This window comes from Asterias amurensis, chromosome 13 (assembly GCF_032118995.1).
Source record: "Asterias amurensis chromosome 13, ASM3211899v1".
NCBI classification, from domain to species: Eukaryota; Metazoa; Echinodermata; class Asteroidea; order Forcipulatida; family Asteriidae; genus Asterias; species Asterias amurensis.
Genome location: NC_092660.1, coordinates 5,771,622 through 5,796,773, shown reverse-complemented (window position 1 = coordinate 5,796,773; position 25,152 = coordinate 5,771,622). Strand labels below are relative to the sequence as shown.

Sequence of the window (25,152 nt, the reverse complement as noted above, 5' to 3'; positions counted from 1 at the left end):
GAGGGGGGCGGTGGGAGGTTTTTTTTTTGTTTGTTTGGGGGGGGGGGGGCAGGAAACTTGAATGCTCTTCCACAGTCAGTGGAATTAAACATTGCCTGAACTCTTTTGTCTTTGTGCCCAATTTATAACTTTGGTTACTAGCTCTGTCACAGTGTTTGGACTGTATTAAAAAAGCTGGTAGCTGGTATTCAAGTAATGTAATGCTCATTTTGAGGTATACATGTACATTATCACCCTCCCGATTTGGCAGTCTTTTAAGTTTGTTATCCTCTAATGGGCCGATCTACAAATGTATTTCAACTGTGACTGCATGCCCCAAAAATGTAAATTTGTGACCCGCTCTGTGAAAATGAGTCAGATGTAGGCAATTTCAGGAATTGAGTTATATGCAAGGCTGGAAAGAACACAGCAGCAGCAGTAATTTAGTATGTGTCTAAGCTTTGGGGTGTATCGCGTTGCTGAGTTACTCCCGTTTGAAATTAGCCACTACACCATTTTTTGTGAAAAACGAGTGGCAAGTAAAATGATATTTGAAACTACCATTGTGTGCAAAAGGATACAAATTAGACATAAGTATGATCACAAATTGTTGTATTCATAGCTTTATTGCCTAAAAGTAAGTGTTCTAAAGGTAAACCATGCAACTAAAGATCTTTAAAAAAAATATAAATATACATATTTTTGTTATATTAAATTTTCCACATTAAACTGTCCATAACTCAATATTACATTGCGCGACATGTCACTCATTTTCACAGAGTGGGTCACATTTGACTTGGTGTGGTAGGATCGGTCTGTTCAACTGGTGATGCAGTAGAAGTGGTTTGTTTCAGAATCTTGCTTTGGAGTTCGTACGGTGCAAAGGAATGCCTGTTTGTTGGGGATGTACTCATGTACATGTACATGTAGGTCTACACAAGTTATTCCAATCTGTGGTGGTTTTGAGGCAAACATAATTTACAAGCAATTCTATAAGACAGTCGGGCCTTGGCAAGGCTTTTAAAAAAACAGGAACTTTGTGCATGAGGTCACGGTTTTTCAGAAAATCTACCCCCAAAAGAACAGGGCCTACAATGTGGACAGTTAATTACATTTTACTAAAGAGGTTTGGACTGTAGTCTCAGTAAAGGCAGTGGACACTTTTGTAATTACTTAAAACAATTATCAACATAAAAACCTCGCTTGGTAACGAGTAATGGGGAGAGGTTGATGGTATAAAACACTGTGAGAAACGGCTCCCTCTGAAGTGATGTAGTTTTCGAGGAAGAAGTAATTTTTCCCGAATTTGATTTCGAGACCTCAAGTTCAGAATTTGAGGTCTCGCAATCAAGCATCCAAAAGCACACAACTTTGGTGACAAGGGTGTTTTTTTCTTTCATCAGTGTCTTTAAGTTAGGCAGAAAATACTGTCTAGGTAATTTCTTGCTAAGGAAACAATTAGTGGGGCACCAGTTGTAGCAATTCTATCTTTGTGGAATTTTGGGTGGTAACCTACTTCTGCTTAGCAAACTTTTTCTGAGCTGAGCTAGTTTTTGTGCTGACAGGCTTTATGAATTTCTAAGGATGGCTGGAATAGACTGGATTCTCATAAAGTGATGAGCCATACCAGGGTTGAAACAATTGCTATTATGGAACCTTCCCATGGGGTACTAGACGATGATGTTCATTGGGTGAAGTGTATTATTTTTTTCGAAACGACTTACATGTAGCTCAGATTTCAGTAGTATCTAGATAAGCAGAAATGAGATATTTTCATCCAAAGCTAGTAAGATCTAGGTCATGTATGTACTATTTGAACTTTGTACAAAAAGAAAATCTGTAAAAACTACCTTTAAATCTGTTTTTGTTGTCTGAATGTTTTTGTGGAACACATTGGTAAACTATTAGTAAATCATTATGATGCCGCTGTTTATGCCTTGTTCCCTGTTAAGGAAAGTAATCATGAATACTGATTATCATTATACTATTAAGTAACCAGACTATTTCAGACCAAGGCCCATTTTTCATGGCTCTGCTTACCATAAGCAAATAATCTGTGCTTAACGCAGCCAGAAATTCCCGCTTATTTCGACCATTATTTCATAGGTTGCAGGGAATTTTTCTTGTGCAAGTGCATACTCCATGTTACTAGGCATTCATCGCCTTACATGGGTAGCTTAGAAATTCTGCTTTGCACCATAAGCAGATGATGGTGATCGTAAGCGCAGAGCTCGGGGGTAAGCAGAGACATGAAATTTGGCCCTGCCTTGGGCAGTCGGTGGTCCTACTTGCTTGTGCATGGTCCAAACAAGTCTACAGTTGGGTATAGGAATTGCATAAAGATAACAGGTGTGCGTCGTCAGTTAAAAAGGACGTTTCATTTTAGCCTCTAATTGGAACTTTTCGGTATGCAGACTTTTCGGTATGCGTTGACATCATTATGCTCCCATCCGTGGGGGTAATACAGTGGACATCTCTGTAAACTGCGGTGCACAATGGACCAATGAGCAACCTTCTTTTAACATCTACATGTAGGTGAGGGCGCTCTCCTCAAATTGTGTTCTGTGCATAAAGACCACAGGTGGGGTAAAACAAAAAACAAGATGGCAGCAAATGATAAAGGTTTTAAAAAAACGTTAAGTAAATCTTCATGCTGCCCATGGACACAACAAATCATCTTTGTTGGCTGTATTTGTTGAGTACTGTGGCGTTTATGTTTGCAAACCTGTGATTATGTGAATAAAGTATTGTTCATGTACATAACATTTTATGAGAAGGATTAATAAGAGAAAACCACTAACAATTTATACATATAAATAAGCTTGAATTAGACTGTACCAACAGCCAAACTGTAATATCTTTGTGCATTAGAAGTGTGGTCTACATGTAGTTTCCTAACTTCATTGTGGTTTAAAGGGAAGGTACACGTTTGGTAATTACTCATAACAAATATTAACTTAAAAACTGACTTGGTAACGAGCATTGGGGAGCTGTTGATAGTATACAACATTGTGGGAAACGACTCCCTCTGAAGTAACGTAGTTTTTGAGAAAGAGGTAATTTCTCACTAAAATAGTAAAAGACTTCTAGCTAGAAGTCTTTTATTCTTATCTGAAAGCACACAAATTCGTCCAACAAGGGTGTATTTTCTTTCATCATTTTCTCGCAACTTCGATGACCAATTGAGCCAAAATTTTCACAGGCTTATTTTATGGTTATGATGGGATACACCAAGTGAGAACACTGGTCTTTGACAATTACCAAACGTGTACCTTCCCTTTAAGAATAGCAGTAAAAGCGACTCGGAAGTTTTTTTTGGGGAGGTTCATTTTTAAAATGGCCAGACAACTTCTCGGCAAGCACAAGAGAGATAAAAGAAAACCACATTTTATTACAATATTAGGCAAGGCCTTTGTTACTGTTAGTACTACTGCGGTGATGAGTTTTTAAAAAGTATGCTCTGGGTTTCAAATCGTTCTTTCATTTTTTCATTGCCAATCATGTATCAAACCTTGAAATATGAATTTTGTGTCCGATAAATAATGACCAGTGAAAGTTAAACCTCTGGACCTGGATTTAAACCCAGTACTGGACTATCCTAGGCATTGGGCCTAAACATGGTCCTGGATCTGGGCCTTGACCCTGGGGTGGATTTTACATAGTTAGGACTATTCTTAACTTAGGACTATGTCCTAGGAGATACAGTATATTCAAAACTTAAAATCGACAGTGCACACTATTGGTAATTGTCAAAGACTAGTCTTCACACTTTGTGTATCTCAACATATGCATAAAATAACAAACCTGTGAAAATTTGAGCTTAATCAGTCGTCAAAGTTGCGAGATAAAACGAAAAAAACTTGTCGCACGAAGTTGTGTGCTTTCAGATGCTTGATTTCGAGACCTCAAATACTAAATCTGAGGTCTCGAAATCAAATTCGTGGAAAATTACTTCACGTTACTTCAGAGGGAGCTGTTTCTCACAATATTTTATACTATCAACAGCTCCCCATTACTTGTTATCAAGAAAGGTTTTATGATGATAATTATTTTGAGTAATTACCAATAGTGTCCACTGGCTCCTAAGCAACTCGTCCCAACTCGAAATAAGATTAGTCTTAACTCTTTGTGAAATCCACCCCATGACATGTAAATTCCTCCCTGCCTAAAATTCACACTTTACTTTAGAACCATAGTTCTGGTCTTTATTTTGTTCCTTTCTTTGTCCCTTTAGTTACATATGAACATCTCAGAGACTTTGTTCACAAAATTACTTGTGGAGCACCACAGTCTTAAGAATTCCTATCAGGAGACCTTTTGTGTTCCCTCATGTTATGTTCTTGATCTTCATATTAGGTAGTGAACATGAAATCACAGAGGTATTAAATCCTGAAATGGCACAACCATGATATTACTAAAATGATGACATCGGGTGAAATGGGTCAATAGACCCCCCAAGTACATGTGTACATGTAGGTCCAATTTGCAAGCTCTTGTTCTCATTTATTTGATGAACAAATTCATCCAGTTTTGAGTTTTGGCGTGAAATGTTTGGTTTATGGATTGACACATTCAGAACAAAAAGACACAGTCACAAAATATTTAACATTTTATTTTTAAATTGTTTATTGTATAAAATAAACCTGTGCAAAAGAAAACTTGTTTGTCAATTTTTGAGGAAGAAGTTGGACAAAGAAAACCAAAGAATACTTGACTTTATAAAAAATTTATTTCTTGGCCCTTATTATTGAGGGACAAAGTAAAGAAGAGTCGTGTATGATATGGTTACACCCCTAAAAGGAGGTACATGTATCGGAATGTTGCGGCGTTAGAACATAAGGCATTCCTATCTTCCAATACCCTAACATGTTCATCGTGAGATTTTTGGGAACATGCATAGGGTTGTCGGAACATAGGAGTCTAAGAAAATGGAGCAGTCACAGATAACAAAATATGCATTGTGTTTTGGTAACCCAATTATGTTATACGCAAATATGAAATAAACAAAAACATGCAGCATGCATTCCAATTTCCTCCGAACAAACATAACACATGATTTGTGGACACCAGTACTGGTGGACACACCATAGATTGTTATACATGTACCTCGGTAACAAACTGTGAAGTTTGATTGGTCGAGAACCAGGGTAAATGGCACCCTCGGCTTCGCCTTGGGTGCCATTTTCCCCCTCGGGTGTACAAAATGCCATGGAACCCATCACAGCGTGCAACAATTGTACAGTGGTATGTATTAGAACAAGAATGAACAGTCATTATTACATACTTACACGTATACAGCATTGTCATCCATGGCTTAAACAGTTATATAGACTCTGATAAGATTCGTATGACTGGTCGATCCTAAGCCAAAACTAACTTGTTGTGATCTGCCATCAAACTGCAGACTCAAACCTTTAGGACATTTTAAAGGCACTGGACACAATTGGTCATTGTTGGTCATTGTCATAGACCAGTATTCTCACTTAGTGTATCCCAACATATATGCATAAAGTTAAAAAGCCTGTGAAAATTTGGGCTCAATTGATCATCGAAGTTGCAAGAGAATAACAAAAGAAAAAACACACTTACCATGCTTACTGCACAAATTTGTGTGCTTTCAGATGCCTAATAAAAGGCTTCTGGCCTGAAGTATTTTATTACTTGAGTGAGAAACTACCTTTCTCAAAAAATGTTACTTCAGAGGGAGCCGTTTCTCAAAATTTGTATTCTATTAACAGCTCTCCATTGCTCATTACCAAGTCAGTTTTTATGCTAACAATAATTTTGAGTAATTACCAATCGTGTCCAGTGCCTCTAAATGGGTTGATCTTAAGAATTTGCCGAGATTCTGATGGATTTGTAGTTATAAAGTGCACAGTGTGTCGCAATATACAAACTTTGGTCGAGTACGCAGATCATTCATATCTACAAATATGAAAGTTCTGTGTATTTTCAGTTTTATAAATCTGTTGAAATAAACTCATGCTCGTATGTGGCAGTAACAAGAGAACTTGTTTTTTTTTCTGTTGTGTGTACATGTAGCTTACTGTAGTATTCCTGTTTTGTGATTTGTATTTATTTATTTGGTTAATTGTTATGAAGATTGCTACCCTTCCAAGACTCTCAGATACATGTAAACGCTCTATTCATTTCCCAATAGATAGAGCAATATGAAAGTGGAAGAAAATGTTATAGTTTTCCAACATGCTAAAGGCAGTGGACACTATTGGTAATTAATTTAAAAAAATTGTTTAGCATAAAACCTTACTTGGTGACGAGTAATGGGGCGAGGTTAATAGTATAGAACATTGTAAGAAACGGCCCCCTCTGAAGTGACACAGTTTCAGAGATAGAAGTATTTTTCCATGAATTTGATTTTGAGACCTCAGATTTAGAATTTGAGGTCTCGAAATCAAGCATCTGACAAGGGTGTGACAAGCGTGTTACAAGGGTGTTTTTTTCTTTCATAGTTATCTCGCAACTCCAGCGACCAATCAAGCCCAAATGTTTACAGGTTTGTTATTTTATGCATGTGTTGAGATACACCAAGTGAGAAGACTGGTCTTTGACGATAACCAATAGTGTCAAGTGTCTTTAAATGGTGTAAAATGGCAATGTCCTTTATATACCCTTCCAGTGCCGCATGTCAACTTCCAAAACTGTCAAATTCTGTCGCATTACAAAAATGTGGGTTTTTGAATTCTTGTCCACGATAATCAATCAAAAGAGGCATCAAGTCACAGAAAAACTGGCTCCTCACATTAGTTTTTGAAATGTTGTGATATCTTTTTAACAAGTGTGCAAGGCAGTTCCTATTGGCGAGTCAAATCGTTGTTGATTCGACGCTACTGCGCGCTGCCCATGGTAGCAAGGCTAACTCACTTGTCACTCAGTTGTACACAGCAATTTCCCTCTGGTGAGGGTCACCTCTAAGAAACTTTTTTTTACTTGTATAGTAACATTGCAAATGGCAAAACAGCAAAAGCACAGGGCATCACAGCAATTGCTGTGGGTTACTTCCAGGCCTGGTGGTAGTACATGTAACCATGGGAAAGCAATATAACTTGGTTCTTGTGTGGCACAAACCGGGAGAAAATTTGAGAACAATACCCTTTATCACTGTCACACCTCTATTGTTCAGTGAAAACCGCGATGGGCATCAGGCCTTCATTGATGCTTCAACACCAGAGGGCAGCAGTCATCTCGCTTTATACCCATTTCTTCATATCACCGACACCCCTTAATACACTCGGTCAGAGGTCAAACCCCAGTCCCCAATAGAGGGCAGTCTTTCATATCACAGTATTGCTCAATAGTTCAATGGCCATTTCCTCATTGCCGCTGTGTCGATAGATCAGAGAGAGATTAAAAGCAAGCTCAGCTCGAAGGTCAAACCTTGGGTCGTCAGTAGAGGGCGGTAGCTCAAGCCCCTTGTGGTAGTAACGAGCAGCCATGTGAAGTAAACCTATGGGTGACAGAGAATATATTCCATTATGGGAAAAATTCATTAGAGAAAGAGGCTAGAATAACACATCCTTTTCATATGACAACTAACACCTGTTATATCCATGTAATTGTAGACTGCCCCGGCAGAATATTAACTGCTCATGGTTAATGACCAACTTTAATGTCAATTCTTTTTGCTTCAAGTTTATTTTCAAGGAAAGGTTCTAGTCCTTCATACCAGCATTTCCATAGAAATCATTTTGACAACTTCATGTCAGATGACGTCTTTTTCAGCCTAACTTTTTCAAACTGGCTTGCGGTGGATGTCCATGAAAACTTTAGTTTGGAGCGTCCACTTACATGTATTGCAGTCAGTTGACCGGCTTAAATGTATACCTGCCACAGACATCATTTGTGTTGCATTCACAGGCATGCACCTTAATGTACCATTCTACACTTCATTTCCCCTGTAAAAAAGGGGGACAAAGGGTACTGGAATTCATGCTCAAATATCCCTTTGATTCAAGAGCTTTTGTCCTTGTGCTATTGAAATGCGACTGAATACAAAAATGGACAGTTTAGCACAATTGGCTACCATTGTAATTGACCCCATGGGACCATCGGGCATGCCGGGTCGGTATAAAATACACAAAACATAAGTTTCATACCTATTTGATGGAGGGTCCGGCCGATGTTGTAGCATGTTTCTTGACAGACCCCTCTGTATTCCTCGTATCTCTTGAGAAATGCAAACGCCTGACCAATAAGAAACAGCAAGATTAAATGCATGAGCCAATCAATTTATGTAGCACCTTATAAGATTGACACAGTAAATTAATACAAAGTTATTGACACCAATTAAAAAAGAGTAAACAAAAATTAAAAGGCGACCAAGATTTTGCTATCCTTATGGTTGGTCGGGAAAAGGGAAATCAAAACAATTCAATTTTTGTATGCCTTATTTCGAATGTACATAACAAGAGGTGTGTACCAACCTGAACAAAGAGAGAGTTCCTCTTAATGGTGAATCGCTGGCATGCCATGTGTGCAATGGAAACGCCAATCATCATATTCACAAACGGATCGTCTACTCTTTGCCGAAACCCTCGCACGTACTCCCCAACAGCATTCTTGAAACTACCACTGACCATGGCGTTGTGGCCGTTCAGTATACACAGAGCAAAGTTGTTTTGTAATTTCTGTGGGAGTGAGAAGTTTAAAAGGTTCATGCCAACAGCGGTAGTCAAGTTTGTACATTATGGGAAATCAAAACGACCGTTAAACACAAGATTTACACTTACAATGATGTGTCACCCTAGAGGTACAGGTCAAAATCAGCCACTTTATTTAGTGAAATCCTGACATTAACCACTTAGAGTTGGTATAAAGAAACATATTCGGTGCCCACAACAATTACTTAAGGTCCTGGAGTAATCATTTTCCTTTGAAAATATTAATTATGGTTTTTACCCATACACCAATGTGTGTGAGCACTATACACGCTGTACTTTCCCCGAGTCCTGTGATTATAAAAATATATCACAGGCATAATCTATTATCTCGTTTCGGTAACCGCAACTGCCTCTAGCTGCCGGGCAACCTCGGTAGTAAGACACTGCTCTAGTATTGCAAGGGCCGTGGGTTCGAATCCCACCCGAGTAACATGCCTGTGATATTTGTTCACAGGACGCGGGAAAGTACTGAGTATACAGTGCTAACACACATCGGTGTATGGGTAAAAACCATAATTAATATTCTTTATCCCCGATGTAAATTTAACATCTGTTATATTTGAAAATATTGTTGCCATGTGTCGTGGCCGAGCGGATTTGGGTTTGGGAGGGGGGGGCGGGTTGGGAGTTTCGGGTTTGGGAGGGGGGGGGGTGTCGGGGGAGGGGACTGGAGGTGACCCGAAATTCATTATGACTTACATTGATTGTCAAGCGAAGGCAAAATCGGTGATGGCGGGTGTCATTGCTGAGGTTGGTGATGTATGAGAAGAAATTCCAGGCAGCTGCACAGTTCGGATACTGAGCGCGCAAAACGTGAGACAAAAAGAAATTCATGTGAGCAAGAGAAATTAACCTGGTCCCTCATTCAGGCCTGATGCTTCACAGAGGCAATTGCCTCCATTGCCCCTGGTTGTTCGCCTTGGTGCCCCTAACTGCCTCCCTGTCCCCTAATCATTGCCTTCTTGCCCCTTGTAACTTGCAAATTCCTTACAAAGGAGAAAATGTTTGGTCACTATGAGAAGGCATTGGCCCCGATGTATCTGGCAGTACGTTTATCTTCAATACATGTAATGTATATTACAATTGATTGCAACAGTGACTTACTTTGTATAAGAAGTGTCGAATCTCATCGTAAGCCACTTTGTAATTTTTGTTCAGGAAACAAACGCAGACTCCCATAAACTCTACATCCTACAAATCAGGACAAAATATGTTTTAATAGTTTATGATAATTACAAGCACTAACAATTATTGTACACCATGAGATCCTTTTGATTGGTGGAGAATGCGTCATGTGTTGTCCTTTGTTCCGCCCTGTCCAGTGTTAGTGACACTCCAAAATTGAATATTGGAGTCCAATATGGACAATTGGTTCTTGGCAATACAGTCAGTAAAATGGGATTTGAGGCATTGCATGGTAAGGTATCAATGTATATTTGGTTCGCTGTAACACCACGTGTTTATATCTACATGTATCTTCTAGATTACATGTACGTTCTTTTGAGAACTTGTCTTGCTTTATATTTTACTATCGCGGAGGAGATTTTTGGAACTTGGGAGACTTCTCAGTCCTGAAAAGAACTGTCATGCTTTTTAATATACTACCTCTGGAAAGGTAGAAAATCTGCCGGGACTACTACTTCACTATTGCTCAGAGTGAGTTCTTAATTGGTCTCAACATTTCAACTAGCTTGCTCTACATACATGTACATTTGGTGTGCGGTAACACCATGTGTGTATCTACTTGCCAGGTAGAGTTTGCTCTTAGAGAACTGCTTTCTTTATTCTCCTACCGTGGAGTAGATTTATCGGATGTTCGGGAGACTTCTAAAATCTGAAAAGAACTGTCCTGCTTTTTAACTACTACCTGGCGGAAGGTATAGACAATTGGCTGGGACTACTACTTTAGCTTAAAGGATCAAAATTAGCGGCACTAGCTTGCTCTAGTCATCATGGGTGATTAAGTTCGCTTTTCACAGAGTCCTTAGCTTCAAAACCATAACAAATCGAATAAAATGAGCGTACCAATTTTCTCTTGAGCGTAATGCCGAACCTCTTGGAGACAATGGCGGAATTGGATAGGGTCTGCGCCTCAGCAAGCTGACCGGTCTGTACGAGAGCTCGGAGTGTCTTACAGTAGAGAGTATACCACTCGTCATGGTCTAAATGACTCAGGTTACCGCACAGCTGATTGTCAGAGACTGATAACAAATAATCCATCCAGAAAATGTAGTATCGCAAATCATTATTTTATCGAGTAATGAACCAAAAGAGAATCAGTTCTCCCTAATACATGTACATGTAAAACTTGAAATTAAAAGTTGCATCCTCTTAAAGGCAGTGGACACTATTGGTAGTTACTCAAAATAATTATTAGCATAAAACCTTTCTTGATTACGAGTAATGGGGAGAGGTTGATAGTATAAAACATTGTGAGAAACAGCTCCCTCTGAAGTGACGTAGTTTTCGAGAAAGAAGTAAATTTTCACGAATATGATTTCGAGACCTCAGTTTTAGAATCTGAGGTCTCGAAATCAAGCAAGCACGAAACTTCGTGTGACAAGGGTGTTTTTTCTTTCATTATTATCTTCTTCCACCGATTGAGCTAAAATTTTCCTAAGTTTTATCTTATTTTATGCATATGTTGAGATACACCAACTGTGAAGACTAGTCTTTGACAATTACCAATAGTGTCCAGTGGCTTTAAAGACCTGCTTGAACGAAAATGTCAAGTCGTGAACTTTGCTGAATTCCACTTAAAACGTTTTCGATGAATAAGGAAATCGAGGGATATGATTATAAATAGGTTTCAATTGTGTAAAAAAAAACAATCATTTTGTATGCCCTTGTCCAAATCTTTTCTGCGAGATTTGCGAAAAGCCCCGTTCATAATCACTCTAAAAACGTTATAAGTAGATAAAGCTGCTTTGTTGCAGCGTGGATGTATAACAAAGCAAACTCCCACAAATGACGTCAGCGGCATTGTCCTTTGACGCCCGCTCTCAACGGCAGAAGTGTTTTTAGTTTTTCAAAAAACCATTAGGTAGGGGCCTGATTTTTTAATCGATAATTACAAAAAGTTCAAAGGTGTACACATATCAAAATTACATTAAAATGGTGAACAAGTGCATAAAATAAGTAAAAATACAATTTCTGTTGAAAACATTCCGCTCAGGTAGCTGTTTAAAGTGATCCCTCTGTTCTTGTTTCCCAGGTTGTATCGCAAACTTACGATGTGGGTGTAATCCCTGGCTAAACAGCAGTAATTGGGTTACTTGACTGACTAGCACACCCGAACATTATTGACACATTTGGGAAACTGACATCAATAGGGCTAGATAGATCAGTTTGTAGAGCTATTTATTGTTTGTTATAACTTGTGTTTTGGGGTTTGTGTACATATCACCTTCTGCAAAGTAGATTTACACAGTTCAGGAGACTACATAGTTCTGAAAAGAAAAGCCCAGCTTATTCGATTCAATAATTTATTTGTCAATCATTAAAAAGATAAAAATGGAAAACTTACAGGTCAACATGGTCAAAACATTGATAATAAGCTCCAAGAATAAGAACAAAACATACATAAATGTTTATACTTAAACTACTACATTGTGTAACTTGGCAAAGGCCAAAATAGTGAACTGCAATAGGTATCAAAACCCTTTAAGAAGCAATCCTGGAACTAGATACATACATATAGGTATTTGTGCTTACCACTTCCTCCGTGATGCTGGTAGGCATCTTTGACGTAAGCTCTCAGCAAGAGTAGACCATCTTGGATGAACTCTTTAAGAAATCCCTTAGAGTACAACAGTAACGACCTCTGCCTCACAACTTGAACATCACTAGTGTGATCTTCTGATACTGATAATATTAAAACAAGTTTTATAGAGAGAATATAAAGAGCGGCAGCATCAATGTAATTTAAAGTTGGTACATTTGTAGGTATACACATTTGGGGACCTGTCCAAAAAAGAGAACAATAGGGTCCACCGTTTGGGAAAGGTCCACAGTTGGAGAGTGTGTACAAAACCAATAGAAGCTGTTGCCAAAAAGATAAAGTACAAACAAAACAAAAAGTAAACCATTTCATGGAATTATATTATAAGAGAAGTCTTTCACCATTACCTTCTGTAAACCCTGTAAGTTATTTGTAAATCTGTAAAACTTGTGTTCTTCTTTTTCTTTTCTGTACCGAAAGTGTATAATGGCCAAGATGTCCAAATTTAAAATAATAAAAAAGACAGGATAAAGGGGATAGTGGGTATGCAATCTCGAAAACCCATTCGCAGGCACTTAAAAATGGTCACCTATTTGAGCACTCACCTACTGATAGGATCTCTAGCGCTACATCTTCATTTCCTCTTTTACGTTCCACCATTGCGAGAGCAATTCTAGCATCGAGATGGTTGGGTACTTTCTGTAGGACCTGGCGGTAGGCGTTGGCTGCTGATCCCAACTCCCCAAGCGAAGTAAGGCACTCAGCGTAGCGAAGCCATACAGCGGCCTGAAGGAAAGTATCAAGAATATTATACATTCAATAAAGTCTTATGTTGCATTGGTAATAAAAAATATAATTAGTGTTAAGGCCCGGTCCCACTGCAGCGATAACAAGAACGAAAACGAGAACGCAATCAATTGGTTGAATGAGCGTGTGCGTATTCTGCGTTAAAGCAATTCAACTAATTCAATGCGTTCTCTGTGCGTCGTGATCGTTATCGTTGTCAACTCGCTGCAGTGTGACTCAGCTTTGCCCTTACACTGATTTGTTTCACGCACTGTATACTTGGTACTTTCCTGATTTATGTGAAATAATAATAATAATAGTAATAAATTACATTTATATAGCGCATAATATGAATTAACATCTCTATGCACTTTACAGAACAATAAATAACAATTACAACAAAAATGTAAACAAAATAAACCACAGGTTTTCACTCAGGTGGGATTAAAACCCACAACCTTTGCATTGCTAGAGCAGAGGCTTACCATTAGACTACCGAGCTAGCCCGGAGTACAAGGGAGTCTTGTATTAGGAAGAAAAGGTTCAATACAGGTTACCAGCCCAACTGCCATGTGAAGTACACTGCTTATCATTGGTTCTTCATCACCAGCAAACTTAAATTTAGATCTAAAAGAAACGTACCAAGTTGTAGTTCTCTGTGTCGACTAGTACTTCCAGTAACGACAATGCGTCTACAAAATGACCTGAAGTTAAACGAAACAAAATCATTACATGGGGCTATGTTAAGGAATAGGTCTCATACTTCAAAAGCGTAGCTCCACAATACCTTGCAGGTAAATACTGAATGTTGTATAGCCATGAGCATCACTGAGCGATCAGTTTGAGCGCTATATAAGAAGTTACTATTAATATCTTTATTATCACGATCTCTTGACACCCCGTACAACTAGACCAGGTCTAAGATCTATCAGCTATACGCTTCATGTTCCTTGACCTCGCCTGGCCGGTTACGGGGACAGATCTTACTCCAAATAGCACCCAGACACTGGAACTCACTTCCGGAATACCTCAGACAAAAACACAACATCACTCTCTTCCAGCAACTCAAAACACACTTGTTCTTGCTTGCTTTCCAACATCTTGACAAAACTTGAATGTTCCTCTTTTTCAGTAATGTGCGCCTTGTAAATGCTGTAGTTTATTATTACTATTGTTATTTATTTATTTTATCATTTCATAAAAACCTACCCAGATCTATGTACGCCTCTGCAACATCCAGATATAAATCTCCCATCTCGTTTGGACTCTTAGCAGACAACATCTCAACCACTCCCTATAAACAAATATTTTTTTTAGACCGTTGGTAAGGTTGAACAATAGCCCACTGGTATTAGCAGTGTATCTGTTTAATATTATATGTTATCACACAAGCGCGAGTGCAGCACTAGGATATGGGATGCAGACGTGCTACATTTTTCCGGATTTCAACTAGCGCAAGAAGTTACGTAGCACAGAATAGTTACGATGCAAAGTAGAGTGCAACATTCTACTATGCATTGAGGAACAATCATGGAACTTAAAAGTTATCGTACTAAGATTTTTGTTGTTTGTTTTAATTACCTTGACAGTTTGGAACTGTTTGCAGTGAATGAGGCACACTCCTAGTTTGGCTATCAGGTCTATTGGCAACCCCTCCGGTACCGTTACATCCATGATGTCCTGTCTGTGTGTGGAATGAAGGATTGGAGTTTTTGTAATAATTGTGTGTGCGTTGTGACAAAATTTACAGAGATGTTGTAAAAGTGTTTAAAGCCATTACACACTTTCGGTACAGAAAAAAAATTAAAAGTTCACAGATTTACAAGTAATTTACAGGGTTTACAGAAGGAAATGGTGAAAGACTTATCTTAAAATATTATTTCATGAAATGCTTTACTTTTTGAGAAAACATTAAAACAATTATCAATTCTCGATAGCGAGAATTACAGATTTATTTTAAACACATGTCATGACACGGCGAGACGTGGGAAAACAAGGGTGCGTTTACCAGTTATTTTCTCCCGACTCCGATGACTGGATGAGCCTAAATTTTCACTGGTTTGTGATACACGAAGTGTTGGCCTTTGGACAATACTGTTTCCGAAAGTGTCCAATGGCTTTTAGGAAAGGTTATCATTTGTCAAGGTCATGCTGATTTATAGGGAACGTTATACAGAAAGATCAATAAGCGTCACTTATGAAAGTTTCAGCTAAATAGATGTCTGTCATGGTATTTACCATGTTTACATGGCACTGTCAATCAAACCTCCTTTATCGAGGTGGCAGGATAGATATCAACCGGGCATTTCAGACAAAAAATAATTGTTCAAGCTATTTAAGCAGACAACTTAGCCAACAAATTTTGTAAAACAAGCAGGATACCAGTGAGAAATGGAGCATGGGACATGGTACTTTTGGTAGTAGCATTATTCTGGTAAGCTTTATTTTGTTTGCTTAGCCTTATCGAGCAATATGAAACTGGGCCCTTGTCTTCCACTGTAGATCCATAAAAAAAAAAACCTCATCTAAAATATTCACCCATTATCTCTCTCGGACAATGAGAGTTGTTCCATTTCGAGGACAGCACTGTTATCATCTTTGGACTTGATGATGACCCCACAGTGGTCTGACATGACTTGTAGAGCTTGCTGATACTTGCGATTGACTATGTGGAGCTCGGCTAAAATGTTCACATCTGCCCAAAAGATACCAGTATCAAGTTACAAATTATTTTTAAGTTAACAAGTGACTGTAAACATATGACAGCAGTTTTATTTGTTATATCCATGTGAGGGCAGAAATGGTTCTTGTGATTGATTTACTTCAGTAACGCATATTTGTTGCACATGCTGTAGATGAAATGGAAGGGGGCTGAGACGGTTTAGGAATGAATTAAACGACCCAGTGACCAGGGGGTATAATGTTGGAAGCACTTGGAGACGCCCTTCGGGTGTGAACAAAAAATAACTAATAATATTATTATTACCTTCGGACCTGATGAGATGTGGGTATTTAGAGAATGCCGTCTCGATGATCTCTAGTGCCGGCTTGATATCTCCATCCTGGTGATGAGCCTGGCAGAGGAATCCAAAAACCATTCGTAGTCTTGGTGCTTCAAATTTAACCCTGTTACTTGTTTTTAAAACTATTCTATATCATCCACTTTTGAAAGGTATACAAACTTGACCAGCCTGCAATGATAGATGGTGCTGCTTGTAGTTGCCGCATCTTTAAAGTCTGTGCTGGACCACAGCTTTAAATCCTGTTTTATCATTGTCTATCATACCCATCTAAGTTATACTTTCGCGCCACAATACTACTTTGTTGATCCTATAGTGTACCGGTAATGTATTTTTTAAATATCCTCTCTTTTTTAGGGTGTTTGTGGGATTTGAATAATCCTGAAATGTGTTTTCTGCAAATCAAAAAAAGGCTTCCTCTGAAAAAAACATAGTATTTGAGAAAAAGGTAATTTCTCACTCCAAGATTTCAGGCCTGAAGCCTTTTATTATGCACCTGGAAGCACACAAATTTGACAATTCCTTACTGTGTCTATAGTCTTCAAAGACACTGGACACTATTGGTTAAATTGTCAAAGACCAGTCTTCTATTTTGGTGTATCTCAACATGCATAAAATAACAGACCTGTGAAAATTTGAGCTCAATTGGTCAAGTTGCAAGAAAATAATGAAAGAAAAAACTCCCTTGTCGCAAGAAGTTGTGTGCTTTCTGATGCTCGATTTCGAGACCTCAAATTCTAAATCCGAGGTCACGAAATCAAATTCGTGGAATATTATCGCTCGGTAAAATTTGGACTGTTCCATTTCATGAGGCGATAATATTTCTCCCATTCCACTCTAAACCACTCAATATTTGTATACTATCAACCTCTCCCCGTTACAAAGTAAGGTTTTATGCTAAGAATTATTTTGAGTAATTACCAACAGTGTCCACTGCCTTTAAAATACCTTGACAATATCCTTGGCCAGCTGCATATACTGTTCCCCTTGGTCTTCAGGTAAAGCTTTCAGTAAGACCTGGTAACAATCCAACACTTTCTTCTTGTCCTGTAGCTGCTCATACAGGTGGATTCTCTCCATATGGTTACTCAGATCGCTAGGATTGTACCGGATCGCTGTCCGATTGATTCAAGTGGGAAAAGACATTTTTGTCCTGTTAATGGTGAAACTGGGGTCTATGGGATTTAAGGCATTGCATGGCGATGTATCTACATAAATAAAAGGTGGTTTAGCTAAATATAGGGTGTGAGCTAAATATAGGATTCTAACTGCCTCTAGCTACTGGGAAATCTCGATGGTCGAGTTGGAAAGACACTGCTCAAGAATTGCAAGGGTCGTGGATTCGAATCCAGTTAATGGTGAAACTGGGGTCTATGGGATTTAAAGCATTGCATGGCGATGTATCTAAATAAAAGATGTGAGCTAAATATAGGGTGTGAGCTAAATATAGGATTCTAACTGCCTCTAGCTAATGGGCAACTCGGTGGTCGAGTTGGAAAGACACTGCTCTAGAATTGCAAGGGTCGTGGATTCGAATCCACCTGAGTAATATTTTTGTTCACAGAACTAGGTATACAGTCCTAATAACAAACAACGGTGTACATTAAAAACCAAAATATGGTGAGGTATCCATGTTTACTTAGTCTGCAGTAACACCATGCTTATAAATATACTTGCTGGGGAGATATTGTTCTTGTACCGTGGAGGGTAGTGGAATCGAGGAGACTTCTCGTTATTAAAGGAACACGTTGCCTTGGATCGGACGAGTTGGTCAAAACAAAAGCGTTTGTAACCGTTTTTTATATAATGCATATGGTTGGAAAGATGTTTTAAAAGTAGAATACAATGATCCACACAAGTTTGCCTCGAAATTGCATGGTTTTCCTTCTACTGTGCGAACTAACACGGTCGGCCATTTATGGGAGTCAAAATTTTGACCCCCATAAATGGCCGACGTGTTAGTCGACGAGGTAAAAGGAAAACCACGCAATTTCGAGGCATGTTTGTGTGGATCATTGTATTCTACTTTTGCAACATCTTTCTACCCATATGCATTTTATAAAAAACGGTTACAAACGCTTTTCAAAGACCAACTCGACCGATCCAAGGCAATGTGTTCCTTTAACTGCGGAGTGAATTCTGTAAAGGGACACCACAGCAATAGTACAGGGTATCACGGCAATAGCTATGGGTGCAGAGAGCTTCATCTAAGAAGTGAGCATCGTTTGTGACAATGTCAGACTTCAAAGCATACCTTTGGAATAACAATGGATAGCTTTGTCAATATCATCCTGCTCTAGGCACGTCTCAGCACAACGAGTCCATTCTTCAGAGTCACTTGGATTGAGATGGCATGCTATCAGAGAAAACTAGGAAATCAAACAAAGAATACAAAAACAAAAAACAGCAAAGTTAAAAACTCATCTAAAATTGAACTCTGATTAAAATTTAACTTTGATGGAAACTCATCTCCGAGAACCAACTCTAGGACCTGGCCTCTGAGACCTGGCCTCTGGAACCTTAACTCTGGGAACTCAACTCTGAGATTTCAACTTTAGAAACTGAACACTTAGAACCAATTCGGGAACTTCAACTCTGGAACCTCACCTCTAGAAACTCAGCTCTGGGTATCACCTATTGGACCTCAACTCTCCAAACTCAGCTTTGGGTAATCACCTCTAGAAACTTCGCTCTGGGTAATCACCTATTGGACCTCAACTCTCGAAACTCAGCTCTGGGTAATCACCTACATGTATTGAACCTCACCTCTAAAAACTCAGCTCTGGGTAATCACCTATTGGACCTCAACTCTCCAAACTCAGCTCTGGGTAATCACCTATTGGACCTCACCTCTAGAAACTCAGCTCTTGGTAATCACCTATTGGACCTCAACTCTCGACACTCAGCTCTGGGTAGTCACCTATTGGACCTCACCTTTCGAAACTCAGCTCTGGGTAATCACCTATTGAACCTTATCTCTAGAAACTCAGCTCTGGGTAATCACCTATTGGACCTCAACTCTCAAAACTCAGCTCTGGGTAATCACCTATTGGACCTCAACTCTCAAAACTCAGCTCTGGGTAATCACCTATTGGACCTCAACTCTCAAAACTCAGCTTTGGGACCTCAACTTGAGATTTGAACTTTGGGAACTGAACTCTTCTGGAAACTCACCTCTGACAACCAACTATGGGAGCTCACTTCCAGAAACTCAACTCTGGGATTTCTACACAGGGACCTCAACTCTGATTGAAACTTATATCAGGAAACTCAACTCTTGGGAACTTCATTCTGATCTTTACATTTCTCACCTGAAGTGATTTCTCCATGTCTTGTTTATCCTCGTAAATCATACTCAGAAGCTGGTAAGGGTCTGGGCACCGGGGAACCTGTCTGATGATCTCTAGGCACATCTTGATGGCCTCCTGGTGCCCACCACGGGCGAAGCACAAGTGGGCTTCTCCCATCAGCCCTTGCAGACCCTTGGGAACCCGACTGTGACCTTTCTTACGGCCCCGCTTGGCCAACTGTCGCTTTTCTGCCCTTCCGAGACGCATTTCGTGAGAAAGGGGCGAGTTGTCTGCTGCAAAAGTTGATAAATCTAAGAGTTAAATCACACCCAAATTGTTACCTGTAAACGTAAGAGGCAAAGGCCTTTGGGTTACCATACTTGTCAAGCTGAGAAGCCTCCTTAACATACATAATAATAGTAATAACCTAGCAATTGTAAAGGTTCACAATAATCTGATAGAAAACTATTCCAATGTGCCGGTCAAGATGGAACAAGAGGGGATTCTCAAATGGTAGGGAAAGCAAGTGTGAACAGGTGTGTCTTCAGTGGCTGCTGAAAAAGGGAGATTTTTTGTATTTCCCCGAGGTTTTCAGGAAGTGAATTCCAGAGTCTTGGTGCTATGCTGTAAAAACCCCTGTCCTCCCGTAGCAGGCTAAACCAAACCGGGAACAAGGAGCATATTGTAACCATACATTAATGGCGTGTTGTGGCCGAGCGGTCTAGTTCACCGGACCAAAGCTTTGGTGTTGTCAGCAGCACAATGTAGGTTCAAACCCCAATGAAACTGTGATAACTCAGCCACCACAATGGAAAATCATTGCCGACCGCTCGACCACGACACATTTTTTTACCTTGTGATGTTGACGAGAGGCCGGAAATGTCACTTCTATCCTTGCGAGGGCGCCCTCTACCTCTCTTTGGAGTAAGCTGTTCCGGCGGCGGTTTTCTCGGCCGACCAACTTTTCCTGTAAAATAAGAGAAAATAACAAAGCATAAAACTGTTAATTAACAATTTCAATCATGGAAACTTCAACTTTACCATTCACTATTATCCACTGGGTGCATCATGTGTGCAGGCTGGCACAGCATATACCATTGAAATTATAAAAAACTGCAGTGGATGATAATTTAATGGTCATACAGTAGGAGGGTTGACTGTGTGTTGTGGATGCAGCCACCTCATAATATCATAAGCAATCTGACATGGCGTGAACTTTCATTCCAAACCTTAATGGATGAAACATAAAAACTTGCTTTAAACACAACAAACTTTGCATGGCAAAAATAAAGGTCTACTAGCCAGAACACCCCGATGCAGTTAACCATTTCTGCAACTGGAACCCCCGTCATAGCTTGCTAAATTGAGATATTTGTTAAGCAAAAATATTAAATTAGGCCCAGGCAGTAGGAGGGATTAATAAGCTTTTAATGAAGTTTAAAGAAATTTGCTAAGCAGAATATTCTGCTTAAAAACAGTATTAAGAAATGAAGCAACAGTAAAGGAGGGTTACTTGATGAGGCTCACCTCTTGGCTTATAAGCAGACTGTCGGCTTCTCGGAGGCACATATTCATCGTCGTCACCACGAAGATCCCCCTCCCCCTCTTCCTCCCCATCTCCGCTGTCACTAACTCCATCATCATCTTCCCCTCTTTCTCCTTCTGGATTCTCCCTTTCCTCCTCTGCATCCTTGTGTTCCTCTTCTTCTTCATCACTCTCATCACTTGCATCCTCATCCATATCGGCTCCTTCTTCGGGTGCGTCTTCGGCGCCCAACTGCTCCTCTGAACTGAGGAGCTGCATCACCTATAGGACAAGTGCAAAAAAGAACGAGATGAACATACACTTTACACAAGGGTTATTTGGGCCGCTGGGATGGGAGGGTAAAGTTTAAACTCATCGGAATGGCCACTGTACTTGACTTCCTGATTCATTATATGCTGTATTCTTCCTCAGTTTGATACATTACAAGTTGTAGGGCTATTTTTATGGCCTTCAGACACTGCAGATATTACTGTTATTCGTCCTCCAGTGGTTAACAATTTACCCTACTCAACCAAAGGTATTAACTAATTAACTAAATATTGTTGTGCCTTCATTCTATTTTGCGAGGCAATTTTTATTTGTCTGTAGACCTAACTTGTGTGCCCTTGTTGTACATTTGTATGTCTATTTTTATGTGTCTTTGCCCCTTTTTTTGCTGCTAAATAGAATACTTATAATATATAATTTGTACATCTTTATAATTCTACTTTATTGTTGTTCTTTTTAGAATCAGCTGGAGAGGAGAGCCTCTCGACAGGAACTGTTGTTTCTTTTAGGCAATCCTTCTGGCTCAGGCTGTTTCTTTTTCTTTACTGTATTTCAATTGCTCTTTTTGCGGTGTTTTTCAATGTTTTTCTCTGCTATATTTTTTAATGTTTCAATGCCAAAAAAAATTAAATACATGTATTGCAAATGTCGCAATCAGGAAAAAAATTAGCAATATTTGTGTCGACAGTGGTGAACTGGATGTGGGGTTTGTCTACTTTTTAATTTAGAATTACATGTAGACTTGCGTCTTAAAAAAAATAATTAAATTAAATTAAATAGAGTAGACAATAATTAATAAATTTGAGCGTTTGCTTCGTTACCTAGTCCTCCTACTGGGGTAGTACTGGTATTACTATTACTACTATAGTATTTTTTTTTAGTAGGCCTAGTAAAACTGTAGGAAAAGTTTCCGTATGGCGCCACCAGTTTTTCATTCGATATGAAATAATATAGTATCTAATTCACCTCAATGAGATATCCCTTTTTGTAAAAATGAGTGAAAAAGTGGTGGCGCCATACGGAAAGTTATCCAAACTGTATTAGATTTAGAATCCTAGAAATACTACAGAATTCATCGAGAGGATCTCAAAAGAAAAAGGAAGAACGGACATCCATTACAAAAAGTGTTTAAAAAAAACTACTATGCCTAGTGTAAAACTAGTAGGCTAGTACTTAGTAGAAAGAGGCTTTTTGGATAGGAAATTTCTCACGAAATAGATGCAATGAATTTCTTAACCCCCTTCTCGTTTGGGATTGAAGGCGACTGGCTGCTGGCCTTGGCAAGCCTATCAGTATCACCAATGCATACATTTTATAAATAAAAAATAACATACATCTTGTCCTTGAAGTTTTTGCCATTCAGTGAAGGATATTTCACCATTCAAGTATCTGATTAACTCTTCTCGATCAACTGACAGTTTTTGATCATCTGTTCCTTCTTCCATGTTGTTGTTGTTGAGAACACTTCACGTGCGGCGGCCGGCGTCGAATGAACGTGCGCCCTCTATAGTTATTACTGTACAGGTCATGGAGCGCCAGTTAAAGACAGTGGACATTATTGGTAAATATTGTCAAATATTAGTCTTCACAGTTGGTGTATCTCAACATGCATAATTAATAACAAACCTGTGAAAATTTGAGCTCAATCGGTCGCCGAAGTTACAACCTAATAATGAAAGAAGAAAAAATAAACCCATTGGCACACGAAGTTGTGTGCGCACTGGTTTAGATGGTTGATTTCGAGACCCCAAGTTCTAAATCTGAGGTGCGAAATCAAATTCGTGGAAATTACTTCTTTCTCGAAAACTATGGCACTTCAGAGGGAACCGTTTCTCACAATGTTTTACACTATCAACCTCTTCCATTACTCGTCAGTATGAAAGGTTTTATGCTAATAATTATGTTGAGTATTTACCAATAGTGTCCACTGCCTATAATGAAAGCACACAAGTTACCAAGTAAGGTGTTGTGCTAATAATTATTTTGTGTAATCCCTACCAATACCTGTAGTGTCCTTAGCCATTGATGAATGCCGTACCACATGGTTTGCATGTCGATGCGATGTTATTTTTTAAAACTAACCAAAATATGGCCGCACGCTGGGCCGCGTTCCCCCCCCCCCTCCTGTAGTGTACAAAGTGGAACCTGAAAAAATCTGATTTTTTGTAAGGGATTCCCTTTTTTGAGTTGATTTAGAAAGAAAGCCGCGCCCTATGGCCAGTGCGACAATACCGTCTCTCTCGATTAAAGGGAACGCGAGTCCGAACATCTGACGTAAAACTCATCGAGGCTCGTAAATAACACCATGCACAGTGGTCTCCAGCTTAGGTTAATCTCTCCCATGTCCATCTTCACCTTTTACCTACATTCATTTCACATAAGACACGCTGTGAAATTCTACACCCGATACTATAATATTTGTGTAATACACGTAGACGACCGAAAGGAAGCTGCACCCACATCACTAACTCCAAATGAATGGATGAATTAATCTGGGAATCAATGTGTGGTGAAGAGGTTTTCAACTAGTGGTGTAAACCCACCGAGGCCTGGTTCTTGATAATCTTACCGAGACGAAACCCGCCGAGGCCTGGTTCTTGATAGCCTTGCTCAAGGCAGTCGCATTATTCGCTCCGAAAAGACGCCGCTGTAAACCCACCCGTATATATATATACCCTGTGCGTGGTGCGTGCGATCACACCGCATGATCCACCCGTTTATACACTGCTACATCGTACTTCTACTGTGCACATAAGTCATCCGCACTCGTACCACTCAGGCCGACGCATGCGGATAGTGTACGGGGGCATCGTGTCGTGCGATGTTACGCACAGTGAATACGGGTGGGTTTTTATACAGCGTCGTTCTTTTTCGGAGTGAATAATTCGACTGCCTTGAGCAAGGCTAGGTTCTTGATAATTTTACCGAGACGAAGTCGAGGTAAATATTATCAAGAACCAGGCCTCGGCGGGTTTAAACCACTAGTTGAAAACCGAATTCAACACACTTTGATTCCCATTTATAAATACCTTCGGGTAAAAAAACATAACACTTGTTGTTCAAAATGTAAAATAAATGCACAAATTATAATTTTTCAATGATTTCTTTCAACACAACACCCCTCCAGCTATGAAATGGTAAGGCACTCGGGTAAACAACTCCTTAGGAGATACTGTGCGCGTCGCGCGTATCGCGTGATATGTGGCACTTGCTCTCGACCAATATGATTGAAGAAACTGTCTTACAAGCACAGATGCAAGCTCGCGTGTCACGCCCATGTTTCAAATGACCAATCAAAGCACATGTGAAAAGCTCTTGTCAGTGCAAGTTTATCCAATGAAATGATCCAATCTACATGCATCTACATCTGTGATAATACTTGTCAAAGCCTTTTCAGCATCTTGACAAGGTGTGAAGACAATGAAGAAATTTCAGTTTGAGAAGTGATGGGAGGAAAAACCACAGAGAATTGTTCTCTGGGTGACGAAGTCAAGTAACCTAGGCCCTGAAAAACCCAATCCACATAGTTCTCCCGATAGGATTCGAACTGGGCTGTGGAAGGCGAGACAAGACACCACTACGCCAACCATGACTGTTTCTGATTAAAGCAACTGTACCTGTCTTTATTCTTGCGGGGAAAATAATACAGTGGCCAGTCTAAGGGTATGATGAGCGCGATCATGTTGGATGCCAAAGACCGATCAATTACTTACACTGCATAATATTATTATGAAGTTTTGGCGTTCCATACTTTGACGTTTCATAACACCGATCATTTTTTTAGCACCGGTCACCGTGCCGCACGTGCACCGCGACGTCGACCGGCACCGCGCACACACATGACCTAGCAAGGACCTGCACCAGC

The 25,152-nt window shown here is 39.6% G+C and overlaps 1 protein-coding gene across 2 annotated transcripts; it reads right to left on the bottom strand.

Moving 5' to 3' along the window:
• Positions 1 to 5,640: 5,640 nt before the first annotated feature.
• Positions 5,641 to 22,757, bottom strand: LOC139945930 (general transcription factor 3C polypeptide 3-like). 2 transcript variants are annotated; one of them, XM_071943449.1, is made up of 19 exons: positions 22,622 to 22,757; positions 21,002 to 21,281; positions 20,328 to 20,441; positions 19,496 to 19,767; positions 18,439 to 18,553; positions 17,133 to 17,299; positions 16,151 to 16,238; positions 15,703 to 15,859; positions 14,746 to 14,848; positions 14,374 to 14,458; positions 13,807 to 13,868; positions 12,984 to 13,164; positions 12,372 to 12,521; positions 10,683 to 10,858; positions 9,762 to 9,848; positions 9,357 to 9,455; positions 8,421 to 8,624; positions 8,094 to 8,181; positions 5,641 to 7,444 (listed from the first exon to the last, which is right to left on the bottom strand). In XM_071943449.1, the coding sequence occupies exons 1-19, from the start codon at positions 22,730 to 22,732 to the stop codon at positions 7,272 to 7,274; spliced, it is 2,712 nt and encodes a 903-aa protein (XP_071799550.1). In that variant the 5' UTR covers positions 22,733 to 22,757; the 3' UTR covers positions 5,641 to 7,271. The 2 variants fall into 2 exon arrangements, with proteins under 2 accessions (XP_071799550.1, XP_071799551.1); XM_071943450.1 differs by having other exon boundaries at positions 19,496 to 19,764.
• Between the last annotated feature and the right edge of the window lie 2,395 nt (positions 22,758 to 25,152).